The following is a 20,547-nucleotide window of genomic DNA, read 5'->3' as shown; positions in this document are numbered from 1 at the left end:
CACTGTACTCCTCCTATATAATACTGCTGCTCCCCAGTCCCTACAATTAAGCAGTGTGAGCACAGATATATGCAGAACACTGAGCACAGATATGTAGTGTTTTTCAGGCAGGCAACGTATACTGGTGGTCGGTCACTGGTCAGCAAAACTCTGCACTGTACTCCTCCTATATATATATACTGGTGGTCCCCAGTCCCCACAATAAAGCAGTGTGAGCACAGATATATGCAGCACACTGAGCACAGATATGGAGTGTTTTTCAGGCAGACAACGTATACTGGTGGTCACTGGTCAGCAAAACTCTGCACTGTACTCCTCCTATATAATACAGCTGCTCCCCAGTCCCCACAATTAAGCAGTGTGAGCACAGATATATGCAGCATACTGAGCACAGATATGGAGTGTTTTTCAGGCAGACAACGTATACTGGTGGTCACTGGTCAGCAAAACTCTGCACTGTACTCCTCCTATATAATACAGCTGCTCCCCAGTCCCCACAATTAAGCAGTGTGAGCACAGATATATGCAGCACACTGAGCACAGATATGGAGTGTTTTTCAGGCAGACAACGTATTACTGGTGGTCACTGTCAGCAAAACTCTGCACTGTACTCCTCCTATATACAGCTGCTCCCCAGTCCCCACAATTAAGTAATAAGCAAGCAGAAAATATTTGCAATGCATCAACATAAACGGAGAGGACGCCAGCCACGTCCTCTCCCTAACATTTCCAATGCACGAGTGAAAATGGCGGCGACGCGCGGCTGCTTATATAGAATCCGAATCTCGCGAGAATCCGACAGCAGGATGATGACGTTCGGGCGCGCTCGGATTAACCGAGCCATACGGGAGAATCCGAGTATGCCTCGGACCCGTGTAAAATGGGTGAAGTTCGGGGGGGTTCGGTTTCCGAGGAATCGAACCCGCTCATCACTAATTTCTACACACACAATATAGATCCAAAGAGGAATAAGAATTAGATTAAAAGCTCATAAACATCCACAGATTACACTTTTAGCTCTATAATAGAGCAGTGGAGATTTAAGAGCAATACAATATAACATGTAAAGCAACACTGTTTAAAATGAATTTCTGCCTAGGCAAAGCTTTTGTAGCTGTTAGAACACAGAATAAAATGTGCCCATGTGACAGCAGCTTAACCCCCAGCTGCAGTTTTCTGCTTTCTTCCCTGATAGGTATTGGTGTGCTTACAGGGGTGCTTGAAAGTTTGTGAACCCTTCAGAATTTGCTAAATTTCTGCTGAAATTTGGCCTAAAACTACTTCAGATTTTCACAAAAGTAGATAAGGAGAACAAAATCAAACAAATGAGACTTAAAAAAATGAGACGTGCTCATTTGTTTAATAAGGAAAATTATCCAATATCACATCTGTGAGTGGCAAAATTATGTGACCCTTTAGACTTAACAGATATTGTTAAGGTGAAATAAGAGTCAAGTATTTTCAATCTATGTGATGACAATCAGATGTGAGTGGCCAAAGAACAGGGATCTATCAAAGTCTGATTTTTACAACACGTTTGTGGAAGTGTATCATGCCACGAGCAAAGGAGATTTCTGAGGACCTTAGAAGAATAGTTGTTGATGCTCATCAGACTGGGAAAGGTTACAAACTCATCTCTAAAGAGTTTGGACTCCACCAATCAACAGTCAGACAGATTGTGTACAAATGGAGGAATTTCTAGACCATAAATACCCTCCACAGGAGTGATCGACCCACAAAGATCACGCCAAGAGCAAGGCGCCTAATAGTTCTCAAGGTCACAAAGGAACCCAAGGTAATCTCTAAGTAACCGTAGGCCTTTCTCACATTAGCTAATGTTAATGTTCATGAGTCCACCATCAAGAGAACACTGAACAACAATGCATGGCAGGATTGCAAGAAGATAGCTGCTGTTCTCCAAAAAGAACATTGCTGCCCATCTGCAGTTTGTTTAAGATCACCTGGACAAGCCAGTAGGCTATTGGAACAATGTTTTCTGGACAGATTAGTCCAAAATAGAGCTTTTTGGTTTACATGGGAAGTGGTGTGTTTGGAGAAAGGAGAACACTGCATTCCAGCATAAAAACCTCATACTATCTGTGAAACACGGTGCTGGTGGTGGTATCATGGTTTGGTCCTGTTTTGCTGCATCTGGCCTAGAACGACTTGCCATCATTGATGGGACAATGAATTCTGAATTATAGCGGAATATTCTAAAGGAAAATGTCAGGACATCTGTCCATTAGCTGCATCGCGAGAACATGGGTTATGCAGCAAGACAACGAACCAAAGCACACAAGTTATTCGACCAAAGAATGGTTAAAGAAGAGGAAATGAAAAGCTTTTGAATGGCCAAGTCAAATTCCTGATCTGAATCCAATCGAAATGTTGTGGAAGAACCTGAAGCGAGCAGTTAATGGAGGAAGCCTACCAACATAAGAGTTGAGGCTGTTTTGTGCGGAGAAATGGGGTAAAATTCCTCCAAGCTGATGTTCAGGACTAATCAACAATTACCAGAAACGTTTCCATGCGGTTATTGCTGCACAAGGGAGTCATATAGATGCTGAATGCAAAGGATCACATACTTTTGACACAGATATGTGATATTGGATCATTTTCCTCAATTAAAAAAATGAGCACGTCTAATTTTTTTTTTCTCATCTGTTTGATTTGGTTTAGTTTTAGGCCAAATTTCAGCAGAAATATAGAAAATTCTGACTGGTTCACAAACTTTCAAGCACCACTGTATCCAATACTAAGAAATATTTTCAAGACTGACATTACTTATTTATTTAACTGCAAGTACCTAAGTTTGCCAGACATCAGAAGTTCGTAAATGACTACATTCTTTATTATGGAGGAAAACTGCAAGACTTCCAGCTGGCCAGGTAAGTGCTTTTAAATCCTCTTGAAGGTGTAGGTGTTACAGATATGTTACATTATAATCAGTTATTGGAAGCTCCACCATTCCTCATCATACACCGCACCAAGTATTGAAAATAGGGGAGGTGCTGCAGTGAAAATAAATATTCATAGATTATCTGTAACTTTATGCAGCAATTTCCATCCTGTTGACATTGTATGGATGTTGCCGGGTCCTCCAGCACAAAGAGCCTTGGGGTGAGCTGGTTCTCTGCTCCTAATTACTTGGGGTGCTGTACCCCTTTATGTAGACTATATATGTTATTCAGAAGATAGTTACTAAAGGTGGAGTTAGGCTTTTTAAATAATATAGTTGATTACAAATTAATTTTATTTATTTTTACCATTGAATAAATCCGTATTGAGCGCACACCAGTTTAAGCTACGGTCTAGATGATTTACTTCTATTGTGCAAGGCGATAACGGCTTAATCCGCTGACCACCTCCATGGTACAACCAATCGGTTCTAGATAAAATGTCCTTTCTTCAACTCTGAAGGAGTGACCTAATATCAGCGGTTCCATCTATCAACCCTCTAGGAAAACTTCCTGCAGTAACTCTCTCTATCCTGTGGACATCTATATATTAGTTTCTCTCTTTTGTGTAAAAGTCAAATTTTGTGTACAAAAAGTGTAAGGAGTTTTTAGTATTACAGAATTATGCTCCATTCCGGTTGTATGTTTATGAATATTTCTAATTTCCAAACAAGTGATGAAGACAATTCACCCTGATCACTGTTTCTGAATCTACCACTAATGAGACTACAGATCTGCCATGGGCTCCCTTAATATAAATGCCCTGGAATGTTTATTTCTGCCTAATATATTTTTCATTACCCATTACGACATCTCCGTGACAGTTGACTAATTTTACGAATACTGATGCTCTGCTTATTTGTGTTTTTTTTTTTTTCAAAAACCATAATGGTGCAAATAAATGCAATATAACGTGTCTGTGCTCATAGGATGATCTTTCTGTTTGCAGAGGAGATCGTAAAACAGACTTAGATGTTATACGAGAGAACCACAGATTCCTCTGGCAGGAAGAAGATGAAGAAGAAATGACTTGGTAAATTGAGTGGCTTAAAGTCAGTAATTATAGACACGTTTGATATTCACCGGCAGCCCATAATATCTGTTGACTGGAATAAAAACCGTGACATACTGATTTTGCAATGAAAGCATTGTTATTTTCATACTTGTGGTTCACCACTGGCTTTGGCTGTTGGGGGTGAGGGGGGGGGTGGGGGTGGCTGAGGACATAAACGGTTACACGAGTAGCATGCTTTTGTTATATCTAGTTAACAGTAGCGGATCTTGCCACGGGCAAGCAGGACTTTTGCCCGGGGCGCCGCCTTCCGGAGGGCGCCGCACCACGGCAAGATCCGCTGCTGCTGTGCCACCTGCTGCCCGCTGTCCCCGCTGCCTGCTGTCCCGCTGTGAAGGGGAACTAGACGCTACGCGTCTAGTTTCCCTTCGTGGGCTGCCCGCTGTGAAGGGAAACTAGACGCTATGCGTCTAGTTTCCCTTTGTGGAGAGGATCTTTTCTGTAATAATGTGCGGTGTGCGTTGACGTCATCGCGCACCGCACAGCAAAGGTCCTCTCCACGAAGGGAACTAGACGCATAGCGTCTAGTTTTCCTTCGTGGAGAGGACCTTTGCTGTGCGGTGCGCGATGACGTCATCGCGCACCGCACATCGTTTCAGCGGCGCTACTACTGTACAGGGGGCGTAACTGGCCACGCCCCCTGTGTGAAGCCACGCCCCCTATGGCCGCCCGGGGCGCTTAAAAACCCTGAGCCGGCCCTGCTAGTTAGTGGCAGTGTGATTATATTTTCTGTTTGGTAAGTTTTTTTTATACTTTGCAAGAAGACCATGCATATCTTGGGTGTGGTTCATTAGATCTACACAAAAGGTCTACAGTCAATAGGTCGACCACTAATGGTCGACATGCATTAGGTTGACGGGGTCAAAAGTTTGACACAAAAAGGTTAACACCATTTTTTGGGGTGTTTTGTCACTTCTACTGCCACAAAAAAGCCCCATTAGTATACCACTTCACTCGCCATGCTTTTGGCAAGATTACTATTCCCAATCGTAGTCCACGTGGATGTATGAAAAAGTTGAGAAAAAAACAAAAAACCTTATGTCAACCATTATCATGTCAACCATTTGACCTTGTTGACCTATTGACCCTGTGGACCTAATTCATGTTGACAGTTAGTGGTCGACATATTGACTGTAGCAGTTTTTAGTGTAGATTTATAAATTGAATACCGTACATCTGTTTGTTTTGTAAAATAAGAGATGGCTTCAGATAGTTTGTATTCTCTTATTGTTATATACAGGTTCCTGACGAAAGCCCTAATTTAGTAGCCTGTGAGATTTCAATGAAGTAGCCTCTAGATTTAAAGCAGCAATTTGTTCTAAGGCAAAACCAGCCTTTAATTATAGCAGCTTTATCGCTATGTTGGACACAAGAGTTTGTACATTATATTGAGTAAGGGTCATTGACAACCATGCTGCTTTATGGGCACAAGTGCGCTTGCTTGGCTGCCAAGCACATATCTGGGTGCATGCTAACTTTATGGCATATAGGGAATGCATTCCCTCTCCAGTAAACCCATGTGTGTCTAGTTTTGCTGTTTGGTGTTCAGAAATGTGCGCAGCCTAGAAAATGAAGTTATAGATATAGGACAAGACCCGATCTGTGGTTCCTTAAGAAGTGGCTGGGAGAAAAGGGCTGTCCATCCAGCAACAGAGCAAGTAGTGCCTCTACGTCGTCCGCATTGCTCCATCAGTGACATACTTGCAAAATGCTATTAGTAGTACTGTGCTGGCATAATCTATAGTATTATAATAGTGCTGTTAGCGCCTAATTCAGTAAGGATTGGAATTCTTGGCAAATGCTGTCCTATACAATGCAAATGCTGGAGGAGGTGCATACAACCTTCTTCCTGCATTTGCGATGCGATCGCATCGGTGATGGGTTGCGATGTGCATCTGCAACGGCAGGCTGAGTAAGCCAGGCTTGCTATCACAATGCGGCTTACTAGGCCTAGGAAACTGCATACGTTTTCCCAAACACCGGACGCCCCCGTACCTCCCCCCAAACGCCTCTGTCAGTTGGGTCCTGTGCGTGCGCAGTTTCCCGACCATCCGGAAACTGCAGTAAGGATCGCGTAAGCGCATAAACGATCCTTACTGAATTGGGCCCTTAGAACCCTGTTCTTATTAATTCACATAAACTAGGCCAGAGACAATAATTCATTTGGCCAGAAGCTGCGATTATGACATAATGTTACTTACTTTCTATTCATGTTTATGAGTAAACTATGTTTCTCTTACATCCTAGAGGATGCTGGGGTCCACATTAGTACCATGGGGTATAGACGGGTCCACCAGGAGCCATTGGCACTTTAAGAGTTTGAGAGTGTGGGCTGGCTCCTCCCTCTATGCCCCTCGTACCAGGCTCAGTTTAGACAATGTGCCCGGAGGAGCCGGTCACAGCTAGGGGAGCTCTACAGAGATTCCTTAATAAAAGTTATTTTTTAGAGTTTATTGTTTTACAGGGAGGCTGCTGGCAACAGCCTCGCTGCAGCGAGGGACTTGGAGGGAGAGCAGTGTCTGCCCTGCGGGGTCTGAGCCACTTTCTCCGCTGACTGGACACTGAGTTCCAGAGGGGATAGATCGTTCCCCGCCACAGGGGATCGCTCACCCCTTCAGCATGTCGCCACCTCCTTGCAGAGCTGAAGATTGTGGCGAGTGAGACACCGACCCCCCCCCCTTCCCTTCCCTAGCAAGCGGGGGGCCGGTGTGAAGATGACGGCATCAGGGTAGGAGCGTAGTATTAACTGCGCTCCAGGAGGCTCAGCGGTACACTGTGCGGCGCTGTGAGGGGTGCCCTGATGTGAGGATCTCAGCCAGCATCAAACCTCGGGCCAGTATAATCTTATGAAGGTCGGGAAGACAGCGCCATTATGGGGGCGGAGCTTCTCCTCAGAGCGGACCCAGCAGCGTTCAGCGCCATCTTCCTGCCTGCACAGCGCTGTCCAGGAAGAAGCAAGACCCTCCACAACAACTACAGCTATCTCTCACGGTACCAGGGGGTTGTAGAAGGGAGGGGAGGCTGCAAAACGACTGTGTATCCTATTAAGGTGCACAGTCAGCACTGATAAGGGGTCTCCCTTTGTGTTAAAAGTGCTGTGTGTGGGTTGGCTCCAATCTCTGGGTCTCTCTTGCCTTTCTTGGGGGGGGAAACTCTGTCTGCTCTCGTGTGTGTGTGTGTGTGTGTGTGTGTGTGTGTGTGTGTGTGTGTGTGTGTCTGTGTGTATAGTGTCTGTGGTCTCCATTAAGCAATGTGTAGGGTCTCTGTGTCAAATGCTGCAGAGGATATGTCCACTCAAGATGATCCTTCCATGTAATCAGGATAGCACTGGTTTAGCACAGATACCAGCAAGAAAACCTGAGTGTGTTTTCTCTATCGAATCTGTGATTTCTCAGACTTCTAATAGAGCTGCACAATCTGAATTTGCACCTCAGGCTTTACAGGACTCTATGGCAGTCTGGCCCAGTTCTGTCGCCTCAGGGCCCTCCTCTGTATGTTCCCAAACGTGTTCTTGCACAGATTAGGCAAGTTGACACGGGTACCGTTTCTGACACTGCGGACAGTGATGGGGATATGTTTGGGGGGACTGCATATCTTACACAAGTACAGTTATTGATAGAGGCCATTACAGTTATGTTGAGTCTTTCTGATACAACGCCTGAGCAGGTTGAGGAGGCTTCCTTCACTGATAAGGGAACCTCGTTAACCTTCCCTGCGTCAAAGGCTTTATATGCTATGTTTGAAACAGCATGGGTTAATCCTTTGAAAAATTCCAGATCCCTAAGAGGATCCAGGTGGTTTTTCCTTTCCCTGTGGAGGATAGGACTGAGTGGGAAACCCGACCAGTATTGCAGCCGGCTGACCGTAAGATTGATAATACGCTCGGATCAGTGTGCACGGCTTCAGGGGCGATGTCAAGTTCCACTATTGCCAGTACATGCATTGCCAAGTCCTTAGTAAAGTTGTCAGGAACGTTACTTGAGGATTTGGATAAAACTGACAAAAGTTATGTTAAATTGTTTTTGCGTAACATTCAGGGTTTGGCAGGTTTTCTGGCTGAATCCATGAAGGACCTGGGTTCCATGTCTGCAGGAATTTCTTCCATGTCTGTCTCAGCTCGTCGTGGACTGTGGCTACGTCAGTGGTCTGTCGACGCAGAATCCAGGAGAAGTGTGGAGACCCTACCCTACACAGGTCAGGCTCTCTTTAGGGAAATGCTAGATGCATGGATCTCCACGGCTACAGCATTTAAGTCACATTTTCTTCCCTCAACTATGCCTGCTCCGAAGAAACCCTTTTCTTCAACTGCATCACAGCCCTGTGGGGCTGCCAAACCAGAGAGGCCAGGCCATCCAACGCCTCCTTTTGGGGAGGTAGGCCCAAGAAAACCTGCTGCTGCAGGTTCCCTGGAACACAAAGAGATGTAAAAGGGACCTAATCCCATCTAATTGATTATAATAAGGAGCAAATCTATAAGTCACAGTTAAACGGTTATGCAACATTGAATCCTTTTTGATTTTCTAGTGACACAAATAAAGAGACCGATACTTTAGGGCTCTCTCTACGTGCAGATTGATTCTTTAGAGATCAGCACAGTGTTTATCCTACACATGGACTGAATGGTAGTCTATTCTACTATATACGATCTATAATAGTCACACTGAGAATATAAAAGTAATAAACAATATATAAACATCCTTAGAAAGTACACAATATACCAGTAAAGGCAATAGAAAACAATATATGAATTGCTAGCATTTGCATAACTGCTTATCAACACGAAATAAGATTCGAATCACTGCTGGAGATTACATAACGTCTACCTATAAATACGGAGAGACGTACAGTTATTTGTACACTATACAGGCATACAGAACCTAAAGCCTAGCGGATGCCCTGTGTGCAGGAAGTCATATATTTTAAAGATTCTTTCTATCCTTTCATCTCTTTATATTTTACTTTATATTTCGCAACGGTTTTATTGATACAAATTAAAAGTTAATTTTTATAACTAGTAGTGTGCATCACAAAAAGGCAACTCTGTTCTCTTTCCTTTGTATACATGGTTCCCTGGAACAGAAGCCTGCTTCAGGTGCACTAAAGTCCTCTGCATGATGGTGGACTGCACGCCCCGGTGGTGGGGCTGGTGGGAGCGCAGCTCAGACGTTTCAGTCATGTCTGGGTGTCATCCGGCCTGGATCCCTGGGTGCAATATATTGTGTCCTAGGGATACAGGCTGGTATTTCATTTCTCTCCTCACTGATTTTCAATTCAGTCCTGCCAGCTCTGCTGGCAGACAGGACTGTCCGGCAAGACGCCGTCCAGACGATGGTGGAGGAACAGGTTCTGTTGCCAGTACCACCTCATATGCAAAACAAAGGTTTCTATTCGAACCTTTTCATATACTGAAACCGGATGGTTCGGTCAGACCCATTCTAATCCTAAAAAACCCTTTTCTGAGGGAGTGCAAGTTCAAAATGGAGTCTCTAAGGGTGGTAATATCAGGAGAAGGGGTTTTCATGGTATCCCTGGATATGGAGGATGCATAACCCCACATTCCGTTTTGGCAGCCGCCAAGGTGATGGCAAGGATGATGGTTCTCCTCCGCACACAAGGGGTGAACATGATTCCATATCTGGACGTTCTGCTGATAAAGGCATCGTCCAAGGAGAAGCTGTAGCGGTCCATGGCTCTCACGACCCATCTACTCAGAGTCCACGTTTGGATTCTGAACATTCCAAAATCACTTTGGAACCATCCAGGAGGTTGTCCTTTCTGGGATTGATCCTCGACACGGAAGTGTTGAGGGTGTTTCTTCCACGAGAAACAGCGTTGGTGATGCAAACATCGGTCCGGGATGTCCTGAAGACTGCCCGGGTGTCGGTTCGTCACTGCAGTTGCCTTCTAGGGGAGATGGTGGCCTCTTACGAGGCCCTCCAGTATGGAAGGTTTCATGCAAGGTTTTTCCTGCTGGATCTCCTGGACAAGTGGTCAGGATCTCATCTGCATGCACCTGAGAATTTCTCTGTCGCCAAATGCCAGGATTTCACTCCTCTGGTGGCTCCAATTAACTCACCTTCTGGAGGGCCGCAGGTTTGGGATTCAGGACTGGATCCTTCTAACCACGGATGCAAGCCTTCGGGGCTGGGGCGCAGTCACTCAAGGGGAGACCTTCCAAGGAAAGTGGTCAATTCTGGAGGTCAGCCTACCGATCAACTTTCTGGCATTAAGAGCCATTTACAACGGTCTTCTTCAGGCGGCCCATCTTCTAAAAAATCGGGCCATTCAAGTGCTGTCGGACAACGTAACAACAGTGGCTTACATAAACCAACAGGACGGAATGAAGAGCAGAGCTGCAATGTTAGAGGTGGCAAGAATCCTCCTCTGGGCAGAAAGACACGCGTTGGCACTGTCAGCAATCTTCATTCCGGGAGTGGACAACTGGGAAGCAGACTTCCTCAGCAGACATGATCTCCATCCAGGGGAGAGGGGTCTCCTTCCGTAGGTGTTCAAGGAAATAACAGACCTTTGGGGATTACCCCAAATAGACATGATGGCCTCTCGTCTCAACAAGAAGCTTCTGCGTTACTGTTCCAGGTCGTGGGACCCACAGACAGTGGCAGTGGACACCCTTGTGTCTCCGTAGGTGTTCCAGTCAGTGTACGTGTTTCCACCGCTCCCACTCATCCCAAGAATCCTAAAGATCATAAGGAGACCAAGGGTTCAAGTGATCCTCATTGCTCCAGACTGGCCGAGAAGGGCTTGGTATGCAGACCTTCTGGATCTACTACGAGAAGAGCCGAGGCCTCCTCCTCTTTGAGAGGACCTGCTACAGCAGGGGCCGTTCGCCTATCAAGACGGCATGGAGGTTGAACGCCTGATACTAGCTCGAAAGGGCATTCCGAACAAGGTTATTCCTACCCTGATACAGGCTAGGGAAGGAGTAATGTCTAAACATTGCCATCGTATTTGGAAAAAATATGTGTCTTGGTGTGAGTCCAAAAAGTTTCCTACGGTAGAGTTTCAACTGGGACGATTTCTCCTCTTCCTGCAGGCAGTTGTGGATATGGGCCTGAGGTTGGAATCCGTAAAGGTCCAGATTTCGGCCCTATCCATTTTCTTCCAGAAACAATTGGCTGCCCTCCCTGAGGTTCAGACTTTTTTGAGAGGAGTCCTGCACATCCAACCTCCCTTTGTACTGCCTACGGCGCCATGGGATCTTAACGTGGAGTTGCAGTTTCTCCAATCTGACTGGTTTAAGCCTCTACAAGAGGTAGAGGACAAGTTTCTTACGTGGAAGGCTGTCACTTTGTTGGCCTTAGCTTCTGCTAGACGTGTGTCGGAGTTGGGGGCTTTGTCATGTTAAAGCCCATACTTGATCTTCCATAAAGATAGAGCTGAGCTTCGGACACGTACATCAGCAGTTTCTTCCGAAGGTTGTGTCGGCATTTCATATCAACCAACCTATTGTGGTGCCAGTTGCTACTGACTCCTCAATTTCTTCAAAGTCCTGGATGTTGTAAGGGTTCTGAAAATCTATGTGAAGAGGACTGCTCGTCACAGAAAATCGTACGCTCTGTTTGTCCTGTATGATCCCAAGAAAATTGGGTGTCCTGCTTCTAAGCAGACGATCTCTCGCTGTATCAGGTTCACCATCCAGCATACTTATTCTATGGCTGGATTGCCGTGCCCAAAATCTGTTAAGGCCCACTCTACTCGTAAGGTGGGTTCTTCCTGGGCGGCTGCCCGGGGTGTCTCGGCCTTACAGCTTTGCAGAGCAGCTACTTGGTCAGGGTCGAACACATTTGCAAAGTTCTACAAGTTCGATACTTTTGCCTCCCGTTCTGGGAGCTTTGGTACATCCCCATGGTACTAATGTGGACCCCAGCATCCTCTAGGACGTAAGAGAAAATAGGATTTTAATTACCTACCAGTAAATCCTTTTCTCGTAGTCCATAGAGGATACTGGGCACCCGCCCAGCGCTTCGTTTTCCTGCAGTTGTTATCTAGTTCAGTTCAACTTTGTTGTTAGTTACATACTGCGTTATTACTGGGTAAGTAATGTTTCAGTGGTTGCTGAGTTTTTCAAGCTCGTTAGCTTGATGTGCCTTGTATGTGTGAGCTGGTATGAATCTCGCCACTATCTGTGTTAAATCCTTCTCTCGAAGATGTCCGTCTCCTCCGGCACAGTTTCTAGACTGAGTCTGGTAGGAGGGGCATAGAGGGAGGAGCCAGCCCACACTCTCAAACTCTTAAAATGCAAATGGCTCCTGGTGGACCCGTCTATACCCCATGGTACTAATGTGGTCCCCAGCATCCTCTACGGACTACGAGAAAAGGATTTACCGGTAGGTAATTAAAATCCAATTATATTATGCATTAATATATTAAAGCCAGAGCTAAATGTTCTATTACCTGCTCTGTACAGTGTAATTAGTTAAAAGACTTCCATTACTTTGGGGCAATGCAGAAGGTGCAGTCTGAGCAAGGCCGGATACACATTAGGCCGATATCGCCACGATTTGCAATATGGGAAAGGCAAATTGCACTTATCGCCTAATGTGTTTGCCCAATTGCGTGCTCCCACGTGTTGCATGCGATATCTTCTGGTGGGTTGTGTAGCACTTCGTATGGGCATAGCAGAGACAATCTGAATCTGCAAACTGTCTGGATCCATATGCACTTTGTAGCACCTTACCTTGTGTATCAGTGGGGTGCAGTCAGTTTACAGGCTGTGGGGATCCCGGCGTTCAGGAGACCGATGCTGGAATCCCAACACCTGGTGGTTTACCGCAAGCTGGAAACCTGAGACCTGCCCAGTATTCCCACTTGGTTGGTGGGTCCACGCCACCAACCGTGCAGGAACGGAACGTGGCGAGCCTGCAAGGGGCTCGCTGCCTTGCCAGGATTCCGGCAGACGGGATGCCGCTGTCGGTATAGTGACAGCCAGCTTCCTGTCTGCCGGGATATCGTATATAGATTGTAAGCTTCTAAGCAGAGCCCTCTCCTCTTCGTTCATTATTACCCAGTCTCTTTTTATTAGTGCTTTGTTTGTAATCGTAAAACGCAAGGGAACATGATGATGCTGTATAATTACATGATAATAATGACCCCGAATATTTTTGTTACGTACTGTATAATGCACTTTTTAAATTAAAGTCTTCTCTGTAATGTGTAAATGATCCATTATTGAATTAACGATTTATTAATGACATACCAGATGAATTTAGTCTTCTGATTGGGATCAATGTTCTGCAGACCCAGTAAAACATAATGCTTCCTAGAAATAACCTTCAAAGACAGAAATATAATCACTTCCATCAGCCATTCATGATTATAACATTTTTCGCTCACTGCATCAATGCCGTGTAAGTATATTATCTAAGTACAGACAGATGTGGGAAATTTCCCTTGTGAGCTAAAATAAAGCTTTTTGTTTTTTTCTGTGTTGACAGGGAGAAGAGGCTTGCAAAGAAATACTATGATAAATTATTTAAAGAATACTGCATAGCAGATCTTAGCAAATATAAAGAAAACAAGGTTTGTGGATTGAACAGTTATTTCTCGATGCTGTTTCAGGCGCATTAAGCATTGATATATTTAGATATGATGAGGATTATTCGTAAACGCAGTTGGAAGATTTGGGCGTTTACACATCGTTTGGGCCTGGTTTGCATCGGTATAATGTGTGTTTGATTTTAAATACTGCATTGTATAGTTGCGTTTTTAAAAAAAATTATAGGGCGGTATCCAAATCATATATCACGCCTAATCTCCTTTCTAAAGTGATCCCTGTTATCCCGCATATTGAACCCATACTAATCAGGTTTAACTGCGTAAAGGGTTGGACACCCTCGCTAACCCAGGGGATTATACAGATGTAGCCACCTTTTATCTTTATTGGCTGAGGCGTTTGTCCTGATCGAGCATACGCAGCATACCGGGGCGTAGGGAGGCGCGTCTAGTCACAGAGAGGCGTACCTAATCGTACGGAGGCAGACAGAGTGTTTGGCGTTACCTTTACGTGTAATACCTGCGATCATCCACCAGCTGTCGCTTTTTGCAATCACCACTGCGCATGCGTGTGTTCTCCCGTAAAATACAATACTGAAATATATAATAAGGACTACTTTACTAAGGCGTCTCATTACGCTGCATACAGTAAATACTCATTACGCTGCATTATTTAATACAGTAAATACTCATTACGCTGCATTATTTAATACAGTATATACGGTACAGACGCAAATAGTACAGCATACAGTATATGATCCATCTACAGTACTTTATGAATATGTGAGCGTCCAAGTCCCGCAGACAAAACAACATAAAACCAGTAGTGTACACTGTCACAAATGGACGTGTTAGAAGTTCACTATTGCCTCTTGAGATTAGGAATTTTGTACAGTATGTTAGCGTCCTAGTCCCGTAGCCATTACAGCATAATCAAAACCAGTGGATTTATTCATCTGTCTGCGGTGAAGTGTTCCGCTTCCTATACTCAGAGTCCCGAGTTCGATTCCTAAAGTACGAATGCATGTTAGTTTTTTCCAGACACTTTATTATTTTTTTTATTCACATAAACCAGGGCAAAGCTGCAGGAGCGGTTGTACTGTTAAGGTTCTATGCACCATACGGTACACATACAATTCTGTAGCAGGGCAGACTCAATTGAAATGCCTACCGCCTGTGACTCAGTGCCCCATGGAGGCCCTCGGCTATGGAGCAAGTAACAGCACAGATTTTGTAGGTCACGGGGCAATGCTGAAGGAGCGTCAGAATCCCCTAGCTAAAATACACAGGGTCGATAGGGATAAGCGAGGTCTATGCACTTAACAATATCCCAGACCCCATCGCATCACAAAGTGACAAAATGTCCAAGGCACATGAACATCCGCCTTGTGTCAGCACTCCGCTATGGAGCGAGTGACGGCATAGGTTTTTCAGGCTACGGGGCAGTGCTGAAGGAGCGTCGGAATCCCCTAGCTAAAATACACAGGGGCGATAGGGTTAAGCGAGGTCTATGCACATAATGCTACAAGGCGGGGGTTCATGTGCCTTGGACATTTTGTCACTTTGTGATGCGATGGGGTCTGGTGTATCGTTATGTGCATAGTCCTCGCTTATCCCTATCGACCCTGTGTATTTTAGCTAGGTGATTCTGATGCTCCTTCAGCATTGGCCCGTCCTTTGAACACGGTATTTTCCACTGCCTCGCCCTACTCCCATCCCACTTTCCCCTTCCCCCATGGAAGCCTGCACAGTTCATGCAGTAGACAGGTAGGGAGTTCCGATCAGGTTACACACAAGATTTGTGTGAAACCTGTGTGCACCCTTCCATTGAATGTATAACAAGAAAAAAAATTATAATAAAGTGAATGTCACGGGAACACATAAAAAAAAAAAAAAGGTTGGTACTTCCTTCCCATTGGTGTTGGTTTATGACATAGTGCACTCGGATGCTCATACTTGTATTTCAAAAGCACAAATTTTCAACTGCCTCCCCCTACCCTCATCGCCCTTCCCCCCTGGGAGCCTGCACAGGTCAATGAGTAGTCAGGGAGGGAGTTCAGGTCATGTGCAATACACAAACACCGATGATCTACAGTACTGTGTTGCTCAGTTATTTGCGGCAGAATACACTAATTTATACTCATTACCTCTGTGCATTTGCATTTAGCATAAAGAATTGCTCCTGCAGATTTACTCTGATTTATGTGAAACCTGTGTGCACCCTTCCATAGAATGTATTAGCATGAAAAAAAAATAATATTAAAGTGACTGTCACGGGAACACACACAAAAAAAAAAAGTTGGCACTTTAGGACTCGAACCCGGGACTCTCAGCGTGGGAGGTGGTAGCCTTCATTGTTAGACCACGACACTTCATGAGAGATTTACAAGTTCATGTGTAAAAGTACTGCAAATAGCGACCCCTTCCCATTATGCCTTAGGGAACTCGGACGCTCATACTGTACATGTATTTCAAAAGTACAGTGTTTATGCATTGTACATAATTCCTTTTACACAATTAGTTGCGTCTCCATACACAATCTTGTGTCTGCATACACATGTTCTTCTGTGTCTGTATAAACTATTTATTAATATTGAGAACTCTCACCGTCTGACCATTGGTCATCATCTATTAACATTACAGTCGTCACTGACCATTTGCCAGAGCTGTAGATCAATCCGCCGCTATACGATCGAAAGTACTGGATTAGTGGAGCATTAGCCACCCAGTGGTGGAGATGTGTAATGCATGCTGAGTATCTAGAATCGCCTCAACGCGCCTGCCTGTGATTAAACTCAGCAAGCTAAGCTATCGCCTTAGTGTGACTAAACGTCCGTCTAGGCGGAGAATCGGTCAAGATAAAGGTGGCTACATCTGTACCACACCCGTCAGCAGAAACAGAATGGGTGTGGAAGGGAGTGAAAAGAATTGAATACAGCCCATAGAGTGTTTAAAAAAAAAAAAACGAAATAAGTCCATAAAATCCACCTACAGATGGGATCTAAGTAGTGTTATACAGGTTGAGTATCCCATATCCAAATATTCCGAAATACGGAATATTCCGAAATACGGACTTTTTTGACTGAGAGTGAGATAGTGAAACCTTTGTTTTTTGATGGCTCAATGTACACAAACTTTGTTTAATACACAAAGTTATTAAAAATATTGTATTAAATGACCTTCAGGCTGTGTGTATAAGGTGTATATGAAACATAAATGAATTGTGTGAATGTAGACACACTTTGTTTAATGCACAAAGTTATAAAAAATATTGGCTAAAATCACCTTCAGGCTGTGTGTTTAAGGTGTATATGTAACATAAATGCATTCTGTGCTTAGATTTGGGTCCCATCACCATAAAATCTCATTATGGTATGCAATTATTCCAAAATACGGAAAAATCCCATATCCAAAATACCTCTGGTCCCAAGCATTTTGGATAAGGGATACTCAACCTGTATTAACTGCATATTGTTCATACAATAACAGTGAGTTTACAGTGGACTACTGAATGAGCTGCTAAATATGACCAGTAACAAACATTTCAGCCGATTTGCTGTTTCCGGCATGATTCCGGCAATACAGCTGCTAGATTTAAAGCAGCATTTATTTGTGTGGCAAAAACCACCTGATTTGTTAGCAAACCACGTTGCACGGCAGGTGGGGCAGATGTAACACGTGCAGAGACTATATTGTTTCTCTAACGTCCTAGTGGATGCTGGGGACTCCGAAAGGACCATGGGGAATAGCCGCTCCGCAGGAGACTGGGCACAAAGTAAAAGCTTTAGGACTAGCTGGTGTGCACTGGCTCCTCCCTCTATGACCCTCCTCCAAGCCTCAGTTAAGATTTTGTGCCCGAACGAGAAGGGTGCAATCTAGGTGGCTCTCCTGAGCTGCTTAGAGTAAAAGTTTAAATAGGTTTTTTTATTTTCAGTGAGACCTGCTGGCAACAGGCTCACTGCATCGAGGGACTAAGGGGAGAAGAAGCGAACTCACCTGCGTGCAGAGTGGATTGGGCTTCTTAGGCTACTGGACATTAGCTCCAGAGGGACGATCACAGGCCCAGCCATGGATGGGTCCCGAAGCCGCGCCGCCGGCCCCCTTACAGAGCCAGAAGAGTGAAGAGGTCCGGAAAATCGGCGGCTGAAGACGTCCTGTCTTCAATAAGGTAGCGCACAGCACCGCAGCTGTGCGCCATTGCTCTCAGCACACTTCACACTCCGGTCACTGAGGGTGCAGGGCGCTGGGGGGGGCGCCCTGGGACGCAATGAAAATACCTTAAATGGCTAAAAATACATCACATATAGCTCCTGGGCTATATGGATGTATTTAACCCCTGCCAGTTTTCCACAAAAAAGCGGGAGAAAGGCCGCCGAAAAAGGGGCGGAGCCTATCTCCTCAGCACACAAGCGCCATTTTTTCCTCACAGCTCAGTTGGAGGAAGGCTCCCTGACTCTCCCCTGCAGTCCTGCACTACAGAAACAGGGTAAAACAAGAGAGGGGGGGCACTAAATTGGCATATTAATATATACAGCAGCTATATTAGGGAAAAACACTTATATAAGGTTATCCCTGTATATATATAGCGCTCTGGTGTGTGCTGGCAAACTCTCCCTCTGTCTCCCCAAAGGGCTAGTGGGGTCCTGTCCTCTGTCAGAGCATTCCCTGTGTGTGTGCTGTGTGTCGGTACGCTGTGTCGACATGTATGAGGAGGAAAATGGTGTGGAGGCGGAGCAATTGCCTGTGTTAGTGATGTCACCCCCTAGGGAGTCGACACCTGACTGGATGGTCTTATGGAAAGAATTACGTGATAGTGTCGGCACTTTACAAAAGACTGTTGACGACATGAGACAGCCGGCAAATCAGTTAATACCTGTACAGGCGTCTCAAACACCGTCAGGGGCTATAAAACGCCCGTTACCTCAGGTCGATACAGACACTGACACGGACACTGACTCCAGTGTCGACGGTGAGGAAACAAACGTATTTTCCAGTAGGGCCACACGTTACATGATCACGGCAATGAAGGAGGTTTTGAACATTTCTGATACTACAAGTACCACAAAAAAGGGTATTATGTGGGGTGTGAAAAAACTACCCGTAGTTTTTCCTGAATCAGATGAATTAAATGAGGTGTGTGATGAAGCGTGGGTTCCCCCCGATAAAAAACTGCTAATTTCTAAAAAATTATTGGCATTATACCCTTTCCCGCCAGAGGTTAGGGCGCGTTGGGAAACACCCCCTAGCGTAGATAAGGCGCTCACACGCTTATCAAAACAAGTGGCGTTACCGTCTCCTGATACGGCCGCCCTCAAGGAACCAGCTGATAGGAAGCTGGAAAATATCCTTAAAAGTATATACACACATACTGGTATTATACTGCGACCAGCAATCGCCTCAGCCTGGATGTGCAGTGCTGGAGTGGCTTGGTCGGATTCCCTGACTGAAAATATTGATACCCTGGACAGGGACAATATATTATTGACTATAGAGCATTTAAAGGATGCATTTCTATATATGCGAGATGCACAGAGGGATATTTGCACTCTGGCATCAAGAGTAAGTGCGATGTCCATTTCTGCCAGAAGAGGATTATGGACGCGACAGTGGTCAGGGGATGCGGATTCCAAACGGCATATGGAAGTATTGCCGTATAAAGGGGAGGAGTTATTTGGGGTCGGTCTATCGGACCTGGTGGCCACGGCAATGGCTGGAAAATCCACCTTTTTACCCCAAGTCACCTCGCAGCAGAAAAAGATATCGTCTTTTCAGGCTCAGTCCTTTCGTCCCCATAAGGGCAAGCGGGCAAAAGGCCACTCATATCTGCCCCGGGGCAGAGGAAGGGGAAAAAGACTGCAGCAAACAGCCTCTTCCCACGAACAGAAGCCCTCCCCCGCTTCTGCCAAGTCCTCAGCATGACGCTGGGGCCTTACAAGCGGACTCAGGCACGGTGGGGGCCCGTCTCAAGAATTTCAGCGCGCAGTGGGCTCACTCGCAAGTGGACCCCTGGATCCTGCAGGTAGTATCTCAGGGGTACAAATTGGAATTCGAGACGTCTCCCCCTCGCCGGTTCCTGAAGTCTGCTTTACCAACGTCTCCCCCCGACAGGGAGGCGGTATTGGAAGCCATTCACAAGCTGTATTCCCAGCAGGTGATAATCAAGGTACCCCTCCTACAACAGGGAAAGGGGTATTATTCCACGCTGTTTGTGGTACCGAAGCCGGACGGCTCGGTGAGACCCATTTTAAATCTGAAATCCTTGAACACTTACATAAAAAGGTTCAAGTTCAAGATGGAGTCACTCAGAGCAGTGATAGCGAACCTGGAAGAAGGGGACTATATGGTGTCTCTGGACATCAAGGATGCTTACCTCCATGTCCCAATTTGCCCTTCTCACCAAGGGTACCTCAGGTTTGTGGTACAGAACTGTCACTATCAGTTTCAGACGCTGCTGTTTGGATTGTCCACGGCACCCCGGGTCTTTACCAAGGTAATGGCCGAAATGATGATTCTTCTTCGAAGAAAAGGCGTCTTAATTATCCCTTACTTGGACGATCTCCTGATAAGGGCAAGGTCCAGAGAACAGTTAGAGGTCGGAGTAGCACTATCTCAAGTAGTACTACGACAGCACGGATGGATTCTAAATATTCCAAAATCGCAGCTGATTCCGACGACACGTCTGCTGTTCCTAGGGATGATTCTGGACACAGTACAGAAAAAGGTGTTTCTCCCGGAGGAGAAAGCCAAGGAGTTATCCGACCTAGTCAGGAACCTCCTAAGACCAGGCCAAGTGTCAGTACATCAATGCACAAGGGTCCTGGGAGAGATGGTGGCTTCTTACGAAGCGATTCCATTCGGCAGATTCCACGCAAGAACTTTTCAGTGGGATCTGCTGGACAAATGGTCCGGATCGCATCTTCAAATGCATCAGCGGATAACCCTGTCTCCAAGGACAAGGGTGTCTCTCCTGTGGTGGTTACAGAGTGCTCAACTCCTAGAGGGCTG

The 20,547-nt window shown here is 45.5% G+C and overlaps 1 protein-coding gene across 2 annotated transcripts in view; it reads left to right on the top strand.

Moving 5' to 3' along the window:
* LOC135056644 (protein FRA10AC1) overlaps positions 1–20,547 on the top strand; it is a 330,853-nt gene that overhangs the window by 230,881 nt on the left and 79,425 nt on the right. For both annotated transcript variants that reach the window (XM_063962081.1, XM_063962082.1), the window contains exons 5-7: positions 2,812–2,888; positions 3,907–3,990; positions 13,485–13,569. In XM_063962081.1, the coding sequence (XP_063818151.1) occupies positions 2,812–2,888; positions 3,907–3,990; positions 13,485–13,569 (246 nt within the window). The remainder of the gene's footprint in view (positions 1–2,811; positions 2,889–3,906; positions 3,991–13,484; positions 13,570–20,547) is intronic.

This window comes from Pseudophryne corroboree, chromosome 3 (assembly GCF_028390025.1).
Source record: "Pseudophryne corroboree isolate aPseCor3 chromosome 3, aPseCor3.hap2, whole genome shotgun sequence".
Classification (NCBI taxonomy): domain Eukaryota; kingdom Metazoa; phylum Chordata; class Amphibia; order Anura; family Myobatrachidae; genus Pseudophryne; species Pseudophryne corroboree.
The sequence above is the reverse complement of the archived record's forward strand: the minus strand, read 5'-3'. Positions and strand labels throughout refer to the sequence as shown.